Consider the following 15,250-nt stretch of genomic DNA (forward strand, 5'->3'; position numbering starts at 1 on the left):
CCTCTCTCTCTCTCTGTCTCTCATGAATAAATAAAATCTTTAAAAAATTTTTTTTTAAATCACAAATAAGCTTTTCTTTAGCAGTTGGAAATTCTACCACTTTCTCTCTCTGAATTTATATTTCTGTCATATTGCTGGATTTTACTCTAATGTAATTTATCTTTCTGCTTTTGTTAATTTTGTCTTTCATTCATTATCTTTTTCTGCTATAAAAACATGTATATAAATAGAAATTTATGATTTCTTAATTTCCTGTGATCATAAGGTTCTAAGTGTAAAAATGATTTTTCTTCTGGAAGGAGTTACCATGACAATTATTAGTAGTACATAAATGATAGAAGCATATGTATACACACAACCATACATTCTGATAATCTGTCAGCATAAAAGAGGAGAATCTTATTGGGCTTTCCCTCCAAATAACTTTATGCACACGTGTGTGATTATTACTTAACGTGAGAATGCCATGGCTTGGTATTGATTCTATTCCTATTTTTCTTTCTTTTGATGTGTCAAGAAACTTTGTTCACATAAATAGAAGTATATGAGAATGGAAAGAGTTTTGTTATCACAATGTTATTCAATTCACTGAACTCTTTCCAAGTTATACAGCAAAAATCAGACTGTGGTCTAGCATCACCAAGAACTATTTTGAACAATCTATCAATGAACAACTCAGTGGGTCTCCTTCAATTTTGTAAGAAGCAAAGACTTACAAACCAACCAACTTGTAAATGGATTTTTTTGTCCAGTCAATAAAATCACTCAATTTCTCAAGTACCACGCCAATCCTGAAAGTGTCTCTCAGTTTGCACCAGAGGTTTGCATACCTGTGGAGTGGGCAAGAGATTGGCTATGCTGTGTAAGAGGAGATCAGGTCACTGGCAAAGGGGAGGGGAAAGGGAGAAGCAGCCTGCCAGTGGGTCTCTCCCAGGAGAGGAGTTTGAAGAAAGAGCATATAAGAAATGAAGCACTATCCATGGCCTGGGGAGTATCTATGGCCCCCCAGGGTATGGGTAGCCCTGTCTACAGATCATTGTCCTAGGCTGCTCTTCGCAGCATTGCTCCGAGTGAACTGGTTATGCTAGAATCATGCCATGGAATATTATCTTGACATTAAAAGTAGAAGTTTGACCTATGTGACTTACATGTAAAGATGTCAAACATACATTATTTATTTCAAAAAACATCTGTGAACTGTACATACAACATGATTACATTTAAAGAAATTCATCCACCTACCCAATCACGGGAAGACTTCTAAAAGTGTGTACAACAAATTAACAGTGATTATCTCAAAGAGAGGCTGGGACTCTGAAGGGACTTTCTAACTTCCCCATGTTTTTCCTTTTTTTTTTTTTTAAGTACCTACTCCCTTTGTAACTAGGGGGTGGGGAGAACTTCAGTCAGCTGATTAATGTTATATGTTCAGAACTTTCTTACTTTCCAGTAACAGTATTCATGGTAAGAATGGAGGTTGATGCCTGGTTCTTTGCCTCTGTGTGACTATGGCTACACCAGCTACCACTTAGAAATCACCTGTTTTGTGTGTGCCACTTCAAATTATTAGGTCTAAATTTTACAACAATCTTCTTAGGCAGGTGGCCATTACTAACCCTGTCATACACAAGAGGAAAGTGGAGCTCAGAGTCACTCAACCTGGAACTTGTAGAGCTATAATTCACATCTAAGTGTGCCTACCTGAGAACCCGCGGTTCTTCTAACGTACCCCACTTTCCTCAGTGATTCTGTGGGACTATCTTGTCTCTGTATTAAGGGTTTGCTCTAAGAACTCAAATTTATTTAGGATTGCAAACATCCTACCCATTTATGTTTTTTAAATTTTTGATACATTTTTTAAAAATGTGAATGAATAATTTTTAAAAATTTATAAAAAGTGACACCATGACTATTATGCCCACCATTGCTGATTACTTAAACTTCCATCTGGCCAGCAAATCTTTTATAAGCAAAAACCCTAGATGAAGACTTAAAAAGGGCCAAATTAGCAACTCTAGGTTAAAGAAACTAACAGAACTGAAGGAATTTCAGTAAAGAGACAAACAAAAGAATAAGCTGTTTAATTTTAAAGAGGAATTAGAGGTTACCAAAAGAGCAGTTTTCTCAATGTCCAGAAATCTCAACTAAAAGAAACTGAGCCAGACAAGCCTGTGGGGCAAAACTGGACCTCTTTGAGCATTTCCTCCAAGCCCCAGGTTTAAAGTTGAAAAACCAAGATCCACATCCAAAACTAATGTAATATTGTGTGTCAACTCTACTCAATAAAGTAAAAAAATAAAAATCCAGGACCCAAAGAGGTGCGCAGCATGTTGGATGGCCTGCTAGAGCGGGGTGTACATCCAGAGGGTACGTCTCCTTTCAGGGGGCAGAGGAACAGGGCATTTCATCTCACTCAATAGCACTCAGAGAAAAGAGGAGCAGTTGCACACTCATAAAAGAAAATCTTAGAGAAAAAAAAAAGAAAATCTTGCATGTGAAACAACATCCTAATGCCTGGAGTCACACAGAACCCAAAATTAAATTTTTAAAAATAATAATAATTTATTCATTCATGAGAGAGAGAGAGAGAGAGAGAGAGAGAGAGAGAGAGAGGCAGAAACACAGGCAGAGGGAGAAGCAGGCTCCCCACAAGGAGCCTGATGCGGGACTTGATCCCGGACCCTGGGATCACACCTTCAACTGCTGAGCCACCCAGGCATCCTCAGAACCCAAAATTAAATGCCAAGTAAAAATCTCAAGGAGGAAAGACCTACTGTCTGAAGCCCGGTGCTCTTGGTACCACACTGGAAGGGACAGGTACCTCTAGAACTGGAGGCCCCCATTCTCCAGCCATGGGGGAAGGAAGAGGACAGAGGTATGAAGTATTTAAAGTGCCCTATAGGGGCGCCTGGGTGGCTCAGTCAGTCGAATGGTTGACACTTGGTTTTATTTATTTATTTTTAAAAATATTTTATTTATTTGACAGAGAGAGAGAGAGAGAGCGAGCGAGCACAAGCAGGGGGAGTGGTAGGCAGAGGGAGAGGGAGAAGCAGGCTCCCCCTGAGCTGGGAACCTGATGGGGGGCTCGATCCCACGCCCCTGGGATCATGACCTGAGCCAAAGGCAGATGCTTAATCGACTGAGCCACCCAGGTGCCCCCTGACTCTTGGTTTCAGCTCAGATCGTGGTCTGGGGTCATGAGATAGAGCCCTGTGTCTCAGGCTCCCTGCTCAGCGGGGCATCTGCTTCTCTCCTCCCTCTGCCTCTGCCCCTCTTGTTCATGCGCTTACTCTCTCTCTCAAATAAATTAAAAAAAATCTTTAAAAAAAAGTAAAGTGCCTTTTAAAATCTGACATTTCATGAGCGATTTGAAAAATTGATCTGCTAATTGTACATTTCTGGGCAGCAGTGAGTTTTCACCCATGCTTCAACACCTGCCCCTCTCTGGGGGACTTTTGTTTGCCCCTGACACCTCTCCTCTCCCCAGACCCTCACCACCCCTGCACACATGTGCTAGACCTGTGATTTTCAGAAGCCATCCCCAGAACTGGGTATGAATCCATGACAAAGCTACCACCTGTCTATAAAGTGCCAAGGAAAAGAAGGCCAACGCTGTGAGTCTTCCAGTAAGCTAAATTTGTCCAATCTTTAAACTCAGAGATTATTTCCACCAGGTGATGGCATTTGCTTTTTAAAATGTCCTTAATTAGTAAAATAAAAGTCAGCAGTCCTTCGAATGAAAAGCCTTTTCTGTGAGTGTCTTTGAATTCCAAAGAACATGAACAAGCTCGGGGAGAGATGACTCAAGCCTGGGGAGGTGGGGAGCGCCACTGCAGGTCACCACGCAGCTAAATAAAGCGGCTTCTCCGGCTCTAAATCAGGGCTTTCTGTGCACTGACACCTCATCCTTAGCTTGTCACCACCAGATCCAATTACCCTCTAACGGGGCCCACCAACTTCACTCCTAAGTGCTCATCGTTTTTCTCCTGTAATGAATCCAAGGTAGCGGGAGGTGGACCGGGCCTAGGTGTCCACATCAGGCCTTAACAAGGGCCCATGGCTAGAGAAGGAGCTTGGGAACTCAAATTTCCTCCTTAATAAGGTATAGTTTTGTCTCCAGTGCTTTTAGCATGGCAAGGGAGTTACTTGAGCATGGTTTTCCCACAGGTCATAGATGCCTCTGGATATTTACAAGTCAAACGGAAGCCATAGCCAGGCTCTGCCAGTCTGTGAGCCCGGGGCCAGTGGGCAGAGGGCACTGCAGGCCAAATAAATGCCATGTGCCATCTGAGACTGCGTGTCACTTGCTCCCTTCTTGCTTCCACATTCATTCGCGGCAGGGAGGCCTCGGCTGAGCACAGTACAGAAGTGACCAAGCTTACTGTGTAAGTCTCTCTGCCGCCTATAGGCTACTTACTATACTGCATTTGCATTCTTCAAGCTGCCAGTGGTCTCAGCATGTAGCAAAAGTAGAGATGCCTGAGCCATGGGGCTGAAAGTAGGTCACAGGGGACCTGAGCACAGAGGTGGGCGATCAAAATACCAGAGCAGGATGTGCTGCGTCTGTGCGCAGGTGAGCTTCTGGGGCTGGTCACAGGTCCACGCAGGTAGCTGGCACAGTGACCCTCTCTGAGCCAAGAGTCATTCAAACACACTTGCTAAACACCCAAACGTCCCCCTGCTCATCTTACCCGTCAGTTCCTTTTCCTTGCTGCTGGCTGATGGCTGCAGGTGGCTCAGGCAGGATGGCACTGCTCACTCTTTGTGTTTTCGAATCATTCGCACAGCCAAATACATCGCTCCCAAGAGGTTAAGCAACATGTATCACCATCGCCCCACTTTGCTTAGCTTAACCTCCGCCTGTTCCTTTAGTATTCATGAGCGTTTTCCTACTGGCACTTTGAACGTTTATTGCTCTTGCTCTTATCAGATGTGACAAGGTAAAAGAGGTTTGCAGAACCTATCAAAACTAAGCATGAGCCCGGCCAGCCCAACAGACTGCCCAAGATCGGGACTGCCCTGATCGGGGCTGAGCGGGCAGAGGGAAGTGCCCTGGTTTGGGTGCGGCCTAATGTTTCTAACCGCGAACGTCCGTCAGTGAACATCCTCAGTATACATTCGGGACCGGACTTTTAGAAGTGCCCAGAAGGACAAGGCCTTGCCATCAGCCCATCTCCTCCAGGACTGCAAGGTGATTTTGAAACCAGTCCTGGCTGCCAGCTTGACCTCATTTACTCAGTGCAAACCTAGACTGTGAGCCCTAACAGTCTTAGGTGAAAGGTGGGGAGTCACACGTGGCCCTGCAGGGAGAGTTCTGGCATAGAACCTCTTCTGAATGAACTGGAGCCAAGGCCGAGTGTCCCGAAGTGCAGGGAGGACACCAAAAACGCTCAGAGGACTGACTAGATTCAAGACCCAAAGTTCAAGATTTCTCACTTCCTTGGAATAAAGCACATGACCCTCTTTTGCTTTTTGCAGTCACACTGGAGACATGCATATTGCTTCTCAAACAATCCTGATATAAACTGGTGTGTAATCGCGACCTGTGTCCCTGGATAGGAGCCAGAGCTTCTCTTAACAGCTTTATTGAGGTATAATTTGTGTACCATAAAATTCACCCCTGTTAAGTGTACAACTTACCAATTTTTAGTAAGTTTACAGAGTTGGGTAACCATCACCACAATCCAGTTTCAGAACCTTTCCAGGATTTCCAGGATCTCAAATTAATGAGCTCTTAATAGCACTCCCAGGGTATCAGTAGGGAAGTGCTTCTGCATTTCCTGGTTCACAGGAGCCAAAGGCCAGGAGGCATCCATGAGAGATTTGAGGATAAGATGAAGTTAGATTCATTCATGTGCTCCAAGCCAGTTCCATGTCCTAAGTCCATCGACTTTATAGCTAGCAACACTTGGCCCCTAGATGGACGGCAATGTCAAGTGTGTATCTGTGGATCAGGTTGGAAAGACAGGTGAGAAATTCCCAGCTTTTCTATGTGAGGAGGGGGTGATGTCCACATAAAGGGGTGGAAGTGGGAAAAGTGGGATGAGAGCTGAATAGAACAGGGAACAACGGTCGACGGAGGCAAGCAACAGGGGAGAAAAAGAAGGATTGCTTCTAAGTCAATCAGTTCCAACAACTAGATGGCTTAGTTCCTGAGCTGCTTCCCACCTGAGGGCCCGCTGCTGTGTGCTTCAGTGGGAAAGAGTCGGAAAATCTCTGCGGTATTGAAGTGTAATAATAAATCCTGCCATGCCGTGGGAACTACAATATATGGCATAATAAAAGTAAATGTTATGGCACTTGACTTCTCGGCCTATAATCTCCCATTCAATCGGAGCAGAGATTCTTCCGTCAGCAAGAGAAAACTGGACAATTTAATTTTCGTTTCTATTCATGCACAGGCCTGCTCTGGAGCTCGTCCACGTTTCCTATTATGTTACTTGAAATATGGCGGTGTAGTTTGATACACAGTATATCTCAAACCGACATCAACAACATCCTTTTAGACCAACTGATTTCATTCTAAATTACTGTGGGGCTGACAGATGCTGGTGGCTGCCCACACGAGATCTGAAAAAGCCATGTTCTCTAATTCAATATTATAATAATTTAAAATTATAGCTTTATTAAGAGGAAACAGATTTATTTATAGCTAACACTGATGATTTCTAATGGCTTTCAGGGCTGTATTCGGCTATTCATGCAGCCCACATTTGGACAGCTTCAATTGTTTGAGTCACTAACAAAACATTCTGGTACAAATAATTTCCTTCTTGATTCAAAGCAATGAACAAGTGCTACAAAAGCAGAGACACAAAGCAGCCCTGAAGGGAGGCAGTTCCTCTGCAGTGTCCTATTCTCCTTGACCAACCCACCTGTGACAGTATTTCTGCATTTGGGCCTGAAGACATTCTGTTTAAAATCCTTTCATCCCTTGGTCTCTGAGATGTTGCCAGATTCCTCTTTTCCCTTAGATAGGGACTTTTGTGAATGGTTTGGTCTTTTTGGTTTTTTTTAATGGTTTGGTCTTTAAGATCTAGGTCCTTCTTTCTCTTCTTCCATGCTAAGGATTTTATCTTCCTGACTTAACTATTCCTTCTAAGCAAACAACAGCCTTAATAATAAGCATTTCTATCACTGAGCAGCCCATCAAGTGATTTTTACAGAACTCTGGAAGACAAGGTAGGGAAGTTGGGAGGGATGTTAGTTCCCTTCGTCAATAAAGAAGCTACAGCCCAGAGAGTCTGTATAAATTACGGAACGTTTCCTGGCCTGGAGGCAGCAGCCTGCACTCACACATGGGGCTGTCTATAGGTGCCAGCCCTGCGTTCTGTCACCTGGAAGGTCCTAACGTCTACCTGCAATCCTTGCTGGCCTCTACAATGTCGACCCTCCCCAGCCTCGGCCTTCCAGCTTCCGCCTCATCCAGCACTGACTAGATCTCAAAGTCAACACACTTAAATAAATCCACATTCCCCTCCAAGCCAGTCCCCCCACCAGACATGCTTATTTCTACCCAAGTCATTTTTCCCCTACCCTCAAACCTCACAGCTGACACAGTATTCTCTCCTCCTACCTCCTCCTAAATCCAGCCTGTGCCTGAGGCCTGGCAATAATTCTCTCGAGTTGCTGCTTCCCCATCCAGCCCTTCTTTCACAATCCTATGGTGAGGCTTAATGTGGGCTCTCTCTTAACTGCCTCAAGCCCAAACTATCAAATAACCTGACTCCTTGACGCCCATCTTTCCTTCATCTGATTGGTCTCATAGAGCTCCATCAGTTAGTATCTGAATGCTTAGACCCAATCACGCCAGTTTGGTGTCAACCCAGCGCCTGCCGAATAAATTACAGAGGCTTCCCCTTCCTAACGAGTCCCGCCCAGACTTCTGTGCCCAGGGCAGCTCCCTCCGTGCGGGCACGAAGCCTCTCCTGCAGCTGATCTGTGCTCAGTTACCAGCACGCCCCATGGGATCTCCCTGCCTGCCTCTGCCTCAGCGAACCCAACTTCTAGATCCAGATAAGTCTGCCCCCCCTCCCCCCTCACCGATGGAGCCTGCCCTAGCACCCTGGGCACCAAGGAGCATCCCCAACTCTCACTGACATTACTTTCTGCCACTCAGTGGTCAGGCAGACCGTTGCTGTCACCTCACTTTCCATTTGCTATCCCAGCGGCCAAAACAGACCCGAAGCTACTGGGAGGCAGGACCTGTGCATGAGGGCCTTGCCCTTGAGTGGGTACTCAAGTATTTAGTGGCTGATTCCATGGCTGCTGATCATCGTTTCTTGCAACGCGAATAATATGTGTTACATTATTAGCTTGAGGAATTACAGCCTTCTGGGATTAACGTCTTCTTGCTAAGTGAGAGCAAACTAAGCCTCAGCAGCTCTTTCTGGGCTCCTAGATAGACACAACTGGTACTGTTTCCACGAATGAAGAGCTTTCATAGACAAAGCCACTTTGATCAAGGCCCCCACCATTTTCAAACTAGCTCATCAGACTGAGAAATATGAAATTCCTATTTTGGTGAGAGCCACCTGAGTCATCTCCAGACCCAAAGAAAACAAGGGCCAAAGGCCAATGCTTTCACAGGCAATGCACAGCCCTGTGTATTCTGGGGGAGGGAGAACACCTCCCTTCCCGTGGGAGGCCCCACATTACCTTCTCTGCCACTGGCTATCGTGCCTTAAAATGTGGGCCCTTAAAATGTTAAACCACAGTAGCAAGACCAAAAGTTCAGCAGGCTCATTCTGATGATTCCTTCTCATTCATAGCCAATTACTGCTCTGCTCTGCCCTTTAACCAGGTCAAAAGTCCAGCAGGCCAGCATTTCTATTATTATTCCGTCAGCCCAAGCTGTCAGAAGCCCTTGGCCATGCTTCCTAACTGAGCTTCTCAAAGGCTGAGGATGTGCAACAGTCTCTGGAGACAGAGCAAATATTTTTGGTCTTTAGAGTTACAGTGACACATCCTACCACCAAGTCTTCTCAAGATCAGACCAGAGACTGCAAGTCAGCAGTTGCAAAGATGCAACTCTATTAGCAGGTTCAGGAAAAAACAAAAACAAAAACAGCACCCCAAAGAGGAGTAATCCCAGGTGATGAGAAGGCTCACGTTAGGCACTCTGGTGCCTCTTATGAGCCTGCCAGTGGTCAGATGTTTGTTTCTAAATTGAGCAGCCAATGCAAAAGATGCTAGAAATCTTCCGTGTCAAATCAGTCCCTAAGAGCGGCTGCCAGAGGTTAGGGAAGGGGTGGGGAAGAGGAGGGAGGTGGGTACAGTTATAAAAAGGCAACAGGGGGGGATCCTGATGGCTATGGAATGTTCTGTATCTTGGCCGTGGTGGTAGATACACAAACCTACACATGTGACAAAACTGCAAAGAACTAAAGACGCACAAGTACTAGTAAAACTGGGGAACCTGGTGGACGTGTCCATGTCAATATCCTGGTTGGGATCTCACGCTATAGGTTCATTATGATGTTACCATTGAGAGAAAAAGGGTAACGGGTATGTAATTCTCTATTACTTCTTACAACTGCATGTCAATCTCTAATTATTTCAAAAGAAAAGCATTGAATTAAAAAGGCAAATTCCAAAATGTAGCCCTATTAATGTAGAATATTGTGACCATGACAGGAACAAATAAAAGATGTAAAGCTAATAAAAAAAATTAGTTCCTGAATCTAGACTTCTTAAAAGGGCTGTCATCCAAGTCAGACCAACAGTGGCATCAACCAGCACATGCAACCTCATGCCACCTGCGCACATCCCCAAAAGACCCTCCAACAAAACTTGTGTACCCACAGAGACTTTAACTACCTTCCCCTTTATCAAAGAGTGCTACCTTAACCTTTGAAAAACTTACCCACATTCTTAACTAAGTGGTAATTTTCATGCCAGAGCTCATTTTAAATTCAAACTCAAAACACTGAGTGCTGTGACTACAATGAACTCTGCCATTCTTCATTTTCACCCATTCACCTTTTTTTCCACTAAATAGGTATATCACTAGAAAATATGAATGTAAGTGCTAACGTCCACTTCTACAAAAGGTTTATTTATCACTTCTTTTCATTAGACTGTTCTCCTGAGGTCAGGGAGATTAGAAATCCCAGGCACTCTGTTTTAATGTGGAAACCACCATCACTTCCCCTTCTTTATAAAACTGTGACATTTAAAACCAACCATGGGCTATTAGCCTTTCACTGAAATGGCTGTGTTAGTTCTCATCAGGCTGCTTAAGAAGGCAAGTCAAACTCTGAAGTTCTCTTAAAATTTTTGCAAAGAGAAGCCAGAAAGCTCTCCTTACTCACCGATGTCATTGCTGCGGTCCGAGAGATCCTTGTCCAGGATGCCAGAGATCGAACTGCCCACCAAGTCAATCTTTGGACCGTCACCCCTACATTAAAAACACAAGTCCAAGCATTTAAAAATTGGTGTGTGCCCTTGTCATTTTATCAGCTTTCTTGCTGCACGCGCATTAAGGGGCATGCTGTGCGTGGGGCGGGTGGCACTGTCGCCTGTGCCTGTGAGGGAGCCAGTGGGAGCCAATGACCTATCCAACCACACGGGCCTTGGTGAAACTGGCTGACAGACTGGATGCCCACCTCTCCAGCACACATTTTCAGAGATGGCTATTTTAATAATGACTGTTCAGCAATACACCTTTAGCCACAAACCCTCCTGCTGGTACACAGGGTACAGCGTAGGGCCTGCTCCCGCCCCATGGCCAAATAAGCACCAGCAAATGATAACTGGGAGCTTCCCTTTTAAGGAGCAAGGAATTTAGCCAATGCTGCTTGTCAAAGGTCGGCTACTTTTAACCTTGAGAAAAAGGTTTTCTGGCCTGAGGCGGAGGAATCAGCCAGGCTGTTGACAGGCACAGGGGGTTGAGTTTAAGATCTGGCAGCCTGAAGGCTGGCGCTGGGGCACAAGCCTGTAAAATTAGACAGCTCTTGGGTGGGTGCCCCCATGCCCATCAGGACACGAGTGACTTCCCTCTGTATCTGGGCTAGGAACAGCCCCAAGGAATGGGAACAGGCCTCTGAGATGATGAGAGAAGTAGCTCACTCGTGCATGAACAGAAGGTTCCTCCAAATTCCCCCAAAAGGGCAGTTCTCTAGTCCCTTTCAGGGGGATGAGCCCCGAGTGAGATTATCTGAGGTTTATGATGGTAGTGAAAGCGGAAAAGATCCTCACCCATAAAGTGAGAGGGAGAAGCCAAGCAGTCGTTCTGGGAAAGCAACAGAAATAATCCACCTCATGGCTCTTGGCAGTCATCATGGCCTGAAGCCAAACCACACAATGAGTAGCAGAGTTACTCAAAGGAGCGCCTGTCTGATACCTAGCATGCAGGGGGTATTGAGAGGGCCAAGCCAGGTAGTTCCTACTCTGGAGGGGCTCACGGTCTAAATGCGAGAAAGACAGACAGACACAGGCCCACATGGCACAGGCTATGCAAGAGACAGGCATATCAAAGTCGTCTGGAAAGGACTGGATCAGGGCAGGGACCTGTGTGGTGTGGCAAGGGGCACGTAGGGGAGGTGGCATTCCAGCCGGGCCATGGGAGAAAAGGGAGAGAGGGCATATCAGGAGGAGGTGCGGTAAAACCAGGACCCCAGGTGGGTGGGAGTGCCTGGTGTGGCCAGGGGTCCCGGGGCTAAAGCCTGAGGTCCCCAGAGGGTAGTGAGAGCAGAAAGGTCAGCAGAGTCAGACTGCCAGGCTGAATACTAGAGGGTTCTGTTTGTCCTGGGGGTAATGGGGAATGGAAGGATAGCTGAGCAGGAGACCTGTAAACCTGGGGACAAGGGAGGGACTCAACAGGGCCGAACCCGGTGTCTTTGCGCAAGAAGGGCCGGTGGTAGTAGCATTCAGCGAGATTCGCATGTCCTTGTGATGGTGGAGGAGGCCCAGTGGAAGGAGGCAAGCCCCCGTCAGTTCTCAAGCAAACAAGCCTGATCTGTAACCTCCAGTGTAACGTCAAGTACCCTCAACCGAAGACAAGCAGAGGTAAGAACTCCAGGGTGACAGGGCTGGGCCGAATGGCCTGACTTCCACCAAGACAAAACACAGCTCTCACGCTGTGGGTGTGTATTATGAGACTTCCTGGGCTTTTCAGAGCTCAGCCGAAGTAAAAGTTCAAGAAGAGCGTGGACTACTGTGCTTGGAAGGGGGAAGCAGCTTGAGCTTCAGAGCAGAGCCTTTATTTCCCACCTCAGCCCTGCCTCCTAGGGCCTTGGGGGCCCCCAGGCCAGGCTGCTGGAGCAGAGCCCCTCTCCATGCCCAGCCACCAAAGGGCAGGTCCCATAGGACTCCCTCCCTCAAGCAGACCCCAAGCCAACAGCAACGATGAGACTGAGGAAATTCATTTCAAAACATTCTGCTGGCAGGGCCCCAGTGGCTACCAGTTTGAATGTAACCTTCTGGATGAAATGTTTTGTAAATGCACCATTATTTGTAGGAAAAGCATTTTTATTTTTAAAAGTTCTCAAGGGCTCTCAATCTTATTATTTTCTAACTATAGAGTCGGAATGGTTTGGTGCTGTCATTCTCCAAACTAACACAACTCAAATTATACCCAGGGCCAGACAGTCCTGTCCTTTTGGGAACACAAGGACCAAAACCTGTGAGAACATGTGTTCTGTTCAGGGAGAAAGGTCATTCAGGCAACAAAAGTCCAGTTAATAATAATAAAAAAAAAAGTCCAGATAATTCCACTGGGCTTTTTTTTTTTTTTTTCCCCCAAGGGGAAAACTGGTTTGAGGTGACACCATGGCGGATGGCTGGGCAGAGAATCCGAGGGTGTGCTGGTGGGAGAACGAGCTTTATGTAGCAGCTAATGATCTGTATCTCAGAACAGCTCAGCTTGGTTGCTTCTGAACATTTGGTTTATTCGTGCATTTTGGTAACTATGAATCTTTGGAGCCGCCACTTCCCTCTTTGATTTGACAGCTAGAAGCTTCCAGTCAAATGTGAGCCTATCTTGAGGGACTGTAGAGAACCCTACTGCTCATTACTGTGCTCATCTTATCTTGAGCTATATTACTTTTCTACCTTTATTTTCTCCCTTACTGTCACTCTCAACTATTTTATTCTTGTAGATGCATTTTGGAAAGTTACCACAAAGCCTTTGGGGAATGGTTCAGGGTAAAAAGAAGTAATTTCTAAGAATAGGGTGTATATCAATAGCATTTAAAATGGGCATCTGCTTTGGCCCAGTTCTGGGAGGCTATGCTAAAGAAATAGTCTGAAATGCCCAAGTGGGTTTTGTAGATCAATATGTTTACCACAGTCTTATTTGTAATAAAGAAAAATTAACACTGAAATCTTTCATGAAGAGGGGAACAGTCGAGTAACCTATATTTGGTGGACTTTTATATAGTCATGAAAATGATATTTAGAAACACATTATGACAAGAAGGACAAAGGCTGATATTACAGTGGCAAAGGACAGCAGCAAGTTAAAATGACCCACTCTTCCATGCACATATACCCACATGCCCTGCTTGGGTATCAGGAAGGGGGACTGTTATTTAAGACTGGAAAAATATTTACAGTGACTATTCCTGGATAATGTGATGGGTGATTTTTAGCACCCAGCTCAGCACCTGGTACATGGCAGGGGCTCAAAAACACTTGTGGAATCAATGAATATTTGCCTTTGTTCTGAAATGGGAATGCATCATGTATTTTTGTACAATAGATGCATTTTTTTTCCCCAAAAGCTGTAGGACACTCAGTATGATCCTAACTAAATAAAACCAATGAAAAACAAACCAAATCATACACAGGGGAAAAGATGGAAAATAAATTGTCCAAAATGTTAATAATAGTTGTCTCTGGGATAAGACTGTAAGTAAAATTTTTCTTTCATTAAAATTCACTTTTAACAACAGAGACCCATACAATTCAGGCAGCTTATGTTCTCTCTCCTTTCTCCACAGGAGTATTGCCAAAGTCAAAGGTGAGATGATCTGGCCCTTGCCTACACATTCCTTTAAGAACCTCCCTGACCACAGGTGCCCCTGTCATCACCTGTGACCACATCCGGAGCTCACCTGGGAACCAGGTGGGGGTGGGTGGAGTTATAAATCCTAGACCAAGAGGTCTAAGCCATGAGGGAACACCTGAAGAAAGGAAGTACCATCCCTGAGCAACCTGTCCCCAGATGCTAAAGCACCAGCTGCACTGATAGGAAGGAGCTTAGGATCCCCCCGTCTCTCTGAGCCTTGATCCCGAATGCCAAGAGCCAGACACAGGCTTTCGGCTGAAATTATCTTCTATACAGGGCCAGAAGCAAGCCTATTTTGAAAACACAGTAGGTGTCGTTTAAAAAAGGTTCTGATCCTTCCAAGTAAGGAAGCTGCAGCTGGTGTTTTGACAGTGTTCAGACTGTGGGTGTGGAAGCGTTTTACAATGTCTATTTGTAAATGCTTTTCACTGTATTTATAGACTCTTACAACAATGCTAATGAATTTCAGTTCTGAAAAATACCAGAATTTCTGAAATTCTCCAAAGCACATGCTTGGAGTGGCTGACACCCAATGAGGCTGCAGCCCTCGATGGTCTCTGCTCTCCTCCAGTCTTCCCGACACATGGCTACCATTTTGGTAAAAAGGATGTTACTAAATCCAACGAGAAAAGAAAAACCCAGTCCTCTAGCCCCCAAGAGGGTTTATGTATGCTGAGTTTCTATGCCCACAGCTGTCGGATAAAAGGGGGAAATAAAAGAAAGCAGGCATATTACCATATAGTCAAAGATACCAGAACAAGGTTGCCCTTACTCCTTTCTGATTTTTAAATCCAAATGGTGCTGTTGTCTCGTATTTTTCTCAGCAGTTTTGGTTATGGACCCTCGAAACATGTGACTTGGACAGGCGACTGGCAGGGAAGTCTCCTTGCCCTACTGGACAGGGAGCCTAAATTGCAGATAATGGGTTGACTAGCTCAAGGACACCAGTAGGAATAAGTGGAAACTACCATGGCATAGAAATAAGAGCAGCAGCTACTGACTACTGACTGCCAATCATGAGCTAGGCACCAGGACAACCTCCTATTGTCTGTTATTCGATGGTCACATCCATCTCCTTAAGTATCTACTCTGCATGGTGGACATAGAGCCACACTGCCCGGAGTCCCCTCTGGTAAAGGGCTGGATGCTCCTGCTGCTGGGAGTGCTGTTGGCCTCTCCAGGGACTTCCTCGGTTACAGGGAGCCTCCTCCACCAAGGCATATTCTTGCTAGGGTGGCC

The 15,250-nt window shown here is 45.5% G+C and overlaps 1 protein-coding gene across 8 annotated transcripts in view; it reads right to left on the reverse strand.

Annotated features, from left to right (window-relative positions):
• SH3KBP1 (SH3 domain containing kinase binding protein 1) overlaps window positions 1-15,250 on the reverse strand; it is a 336,529-nt gene that overhangs the window by 21,638 nt on the left and 299,641 nt on the right. For all 8 annotated transcript variants that reach the window (XM_055337567.1, XM_055337566.1, XM_055337564.1 and 5 more), the window contains one exon: window positions 10,314-10,399. In XM_055337567.1, coding sequence (XP_055193542.1) covers window positions 10,314-10,399 — 86 coding nt within the window. The remainder of the gene's footprint in view (window positions 1-10,313; window positions 10,400-15,250) is intronic.

This window comes from Nyctereutes procyonoides, unplaced genomic scaffold (assembly GCF_905146905.1).
Source record: "Nyctereutes procyonoides isolate TBG_1078 unplaced genomic scaffold, NYPRO_anot_genome, whole genome shotgun sequence".
Lineage (NCBI taxonomy): Eukaryota > Metazoa > Chordata > Mammalia > Carnivora > Canidae > Nyctereutes > Nyctereutes procyonoides.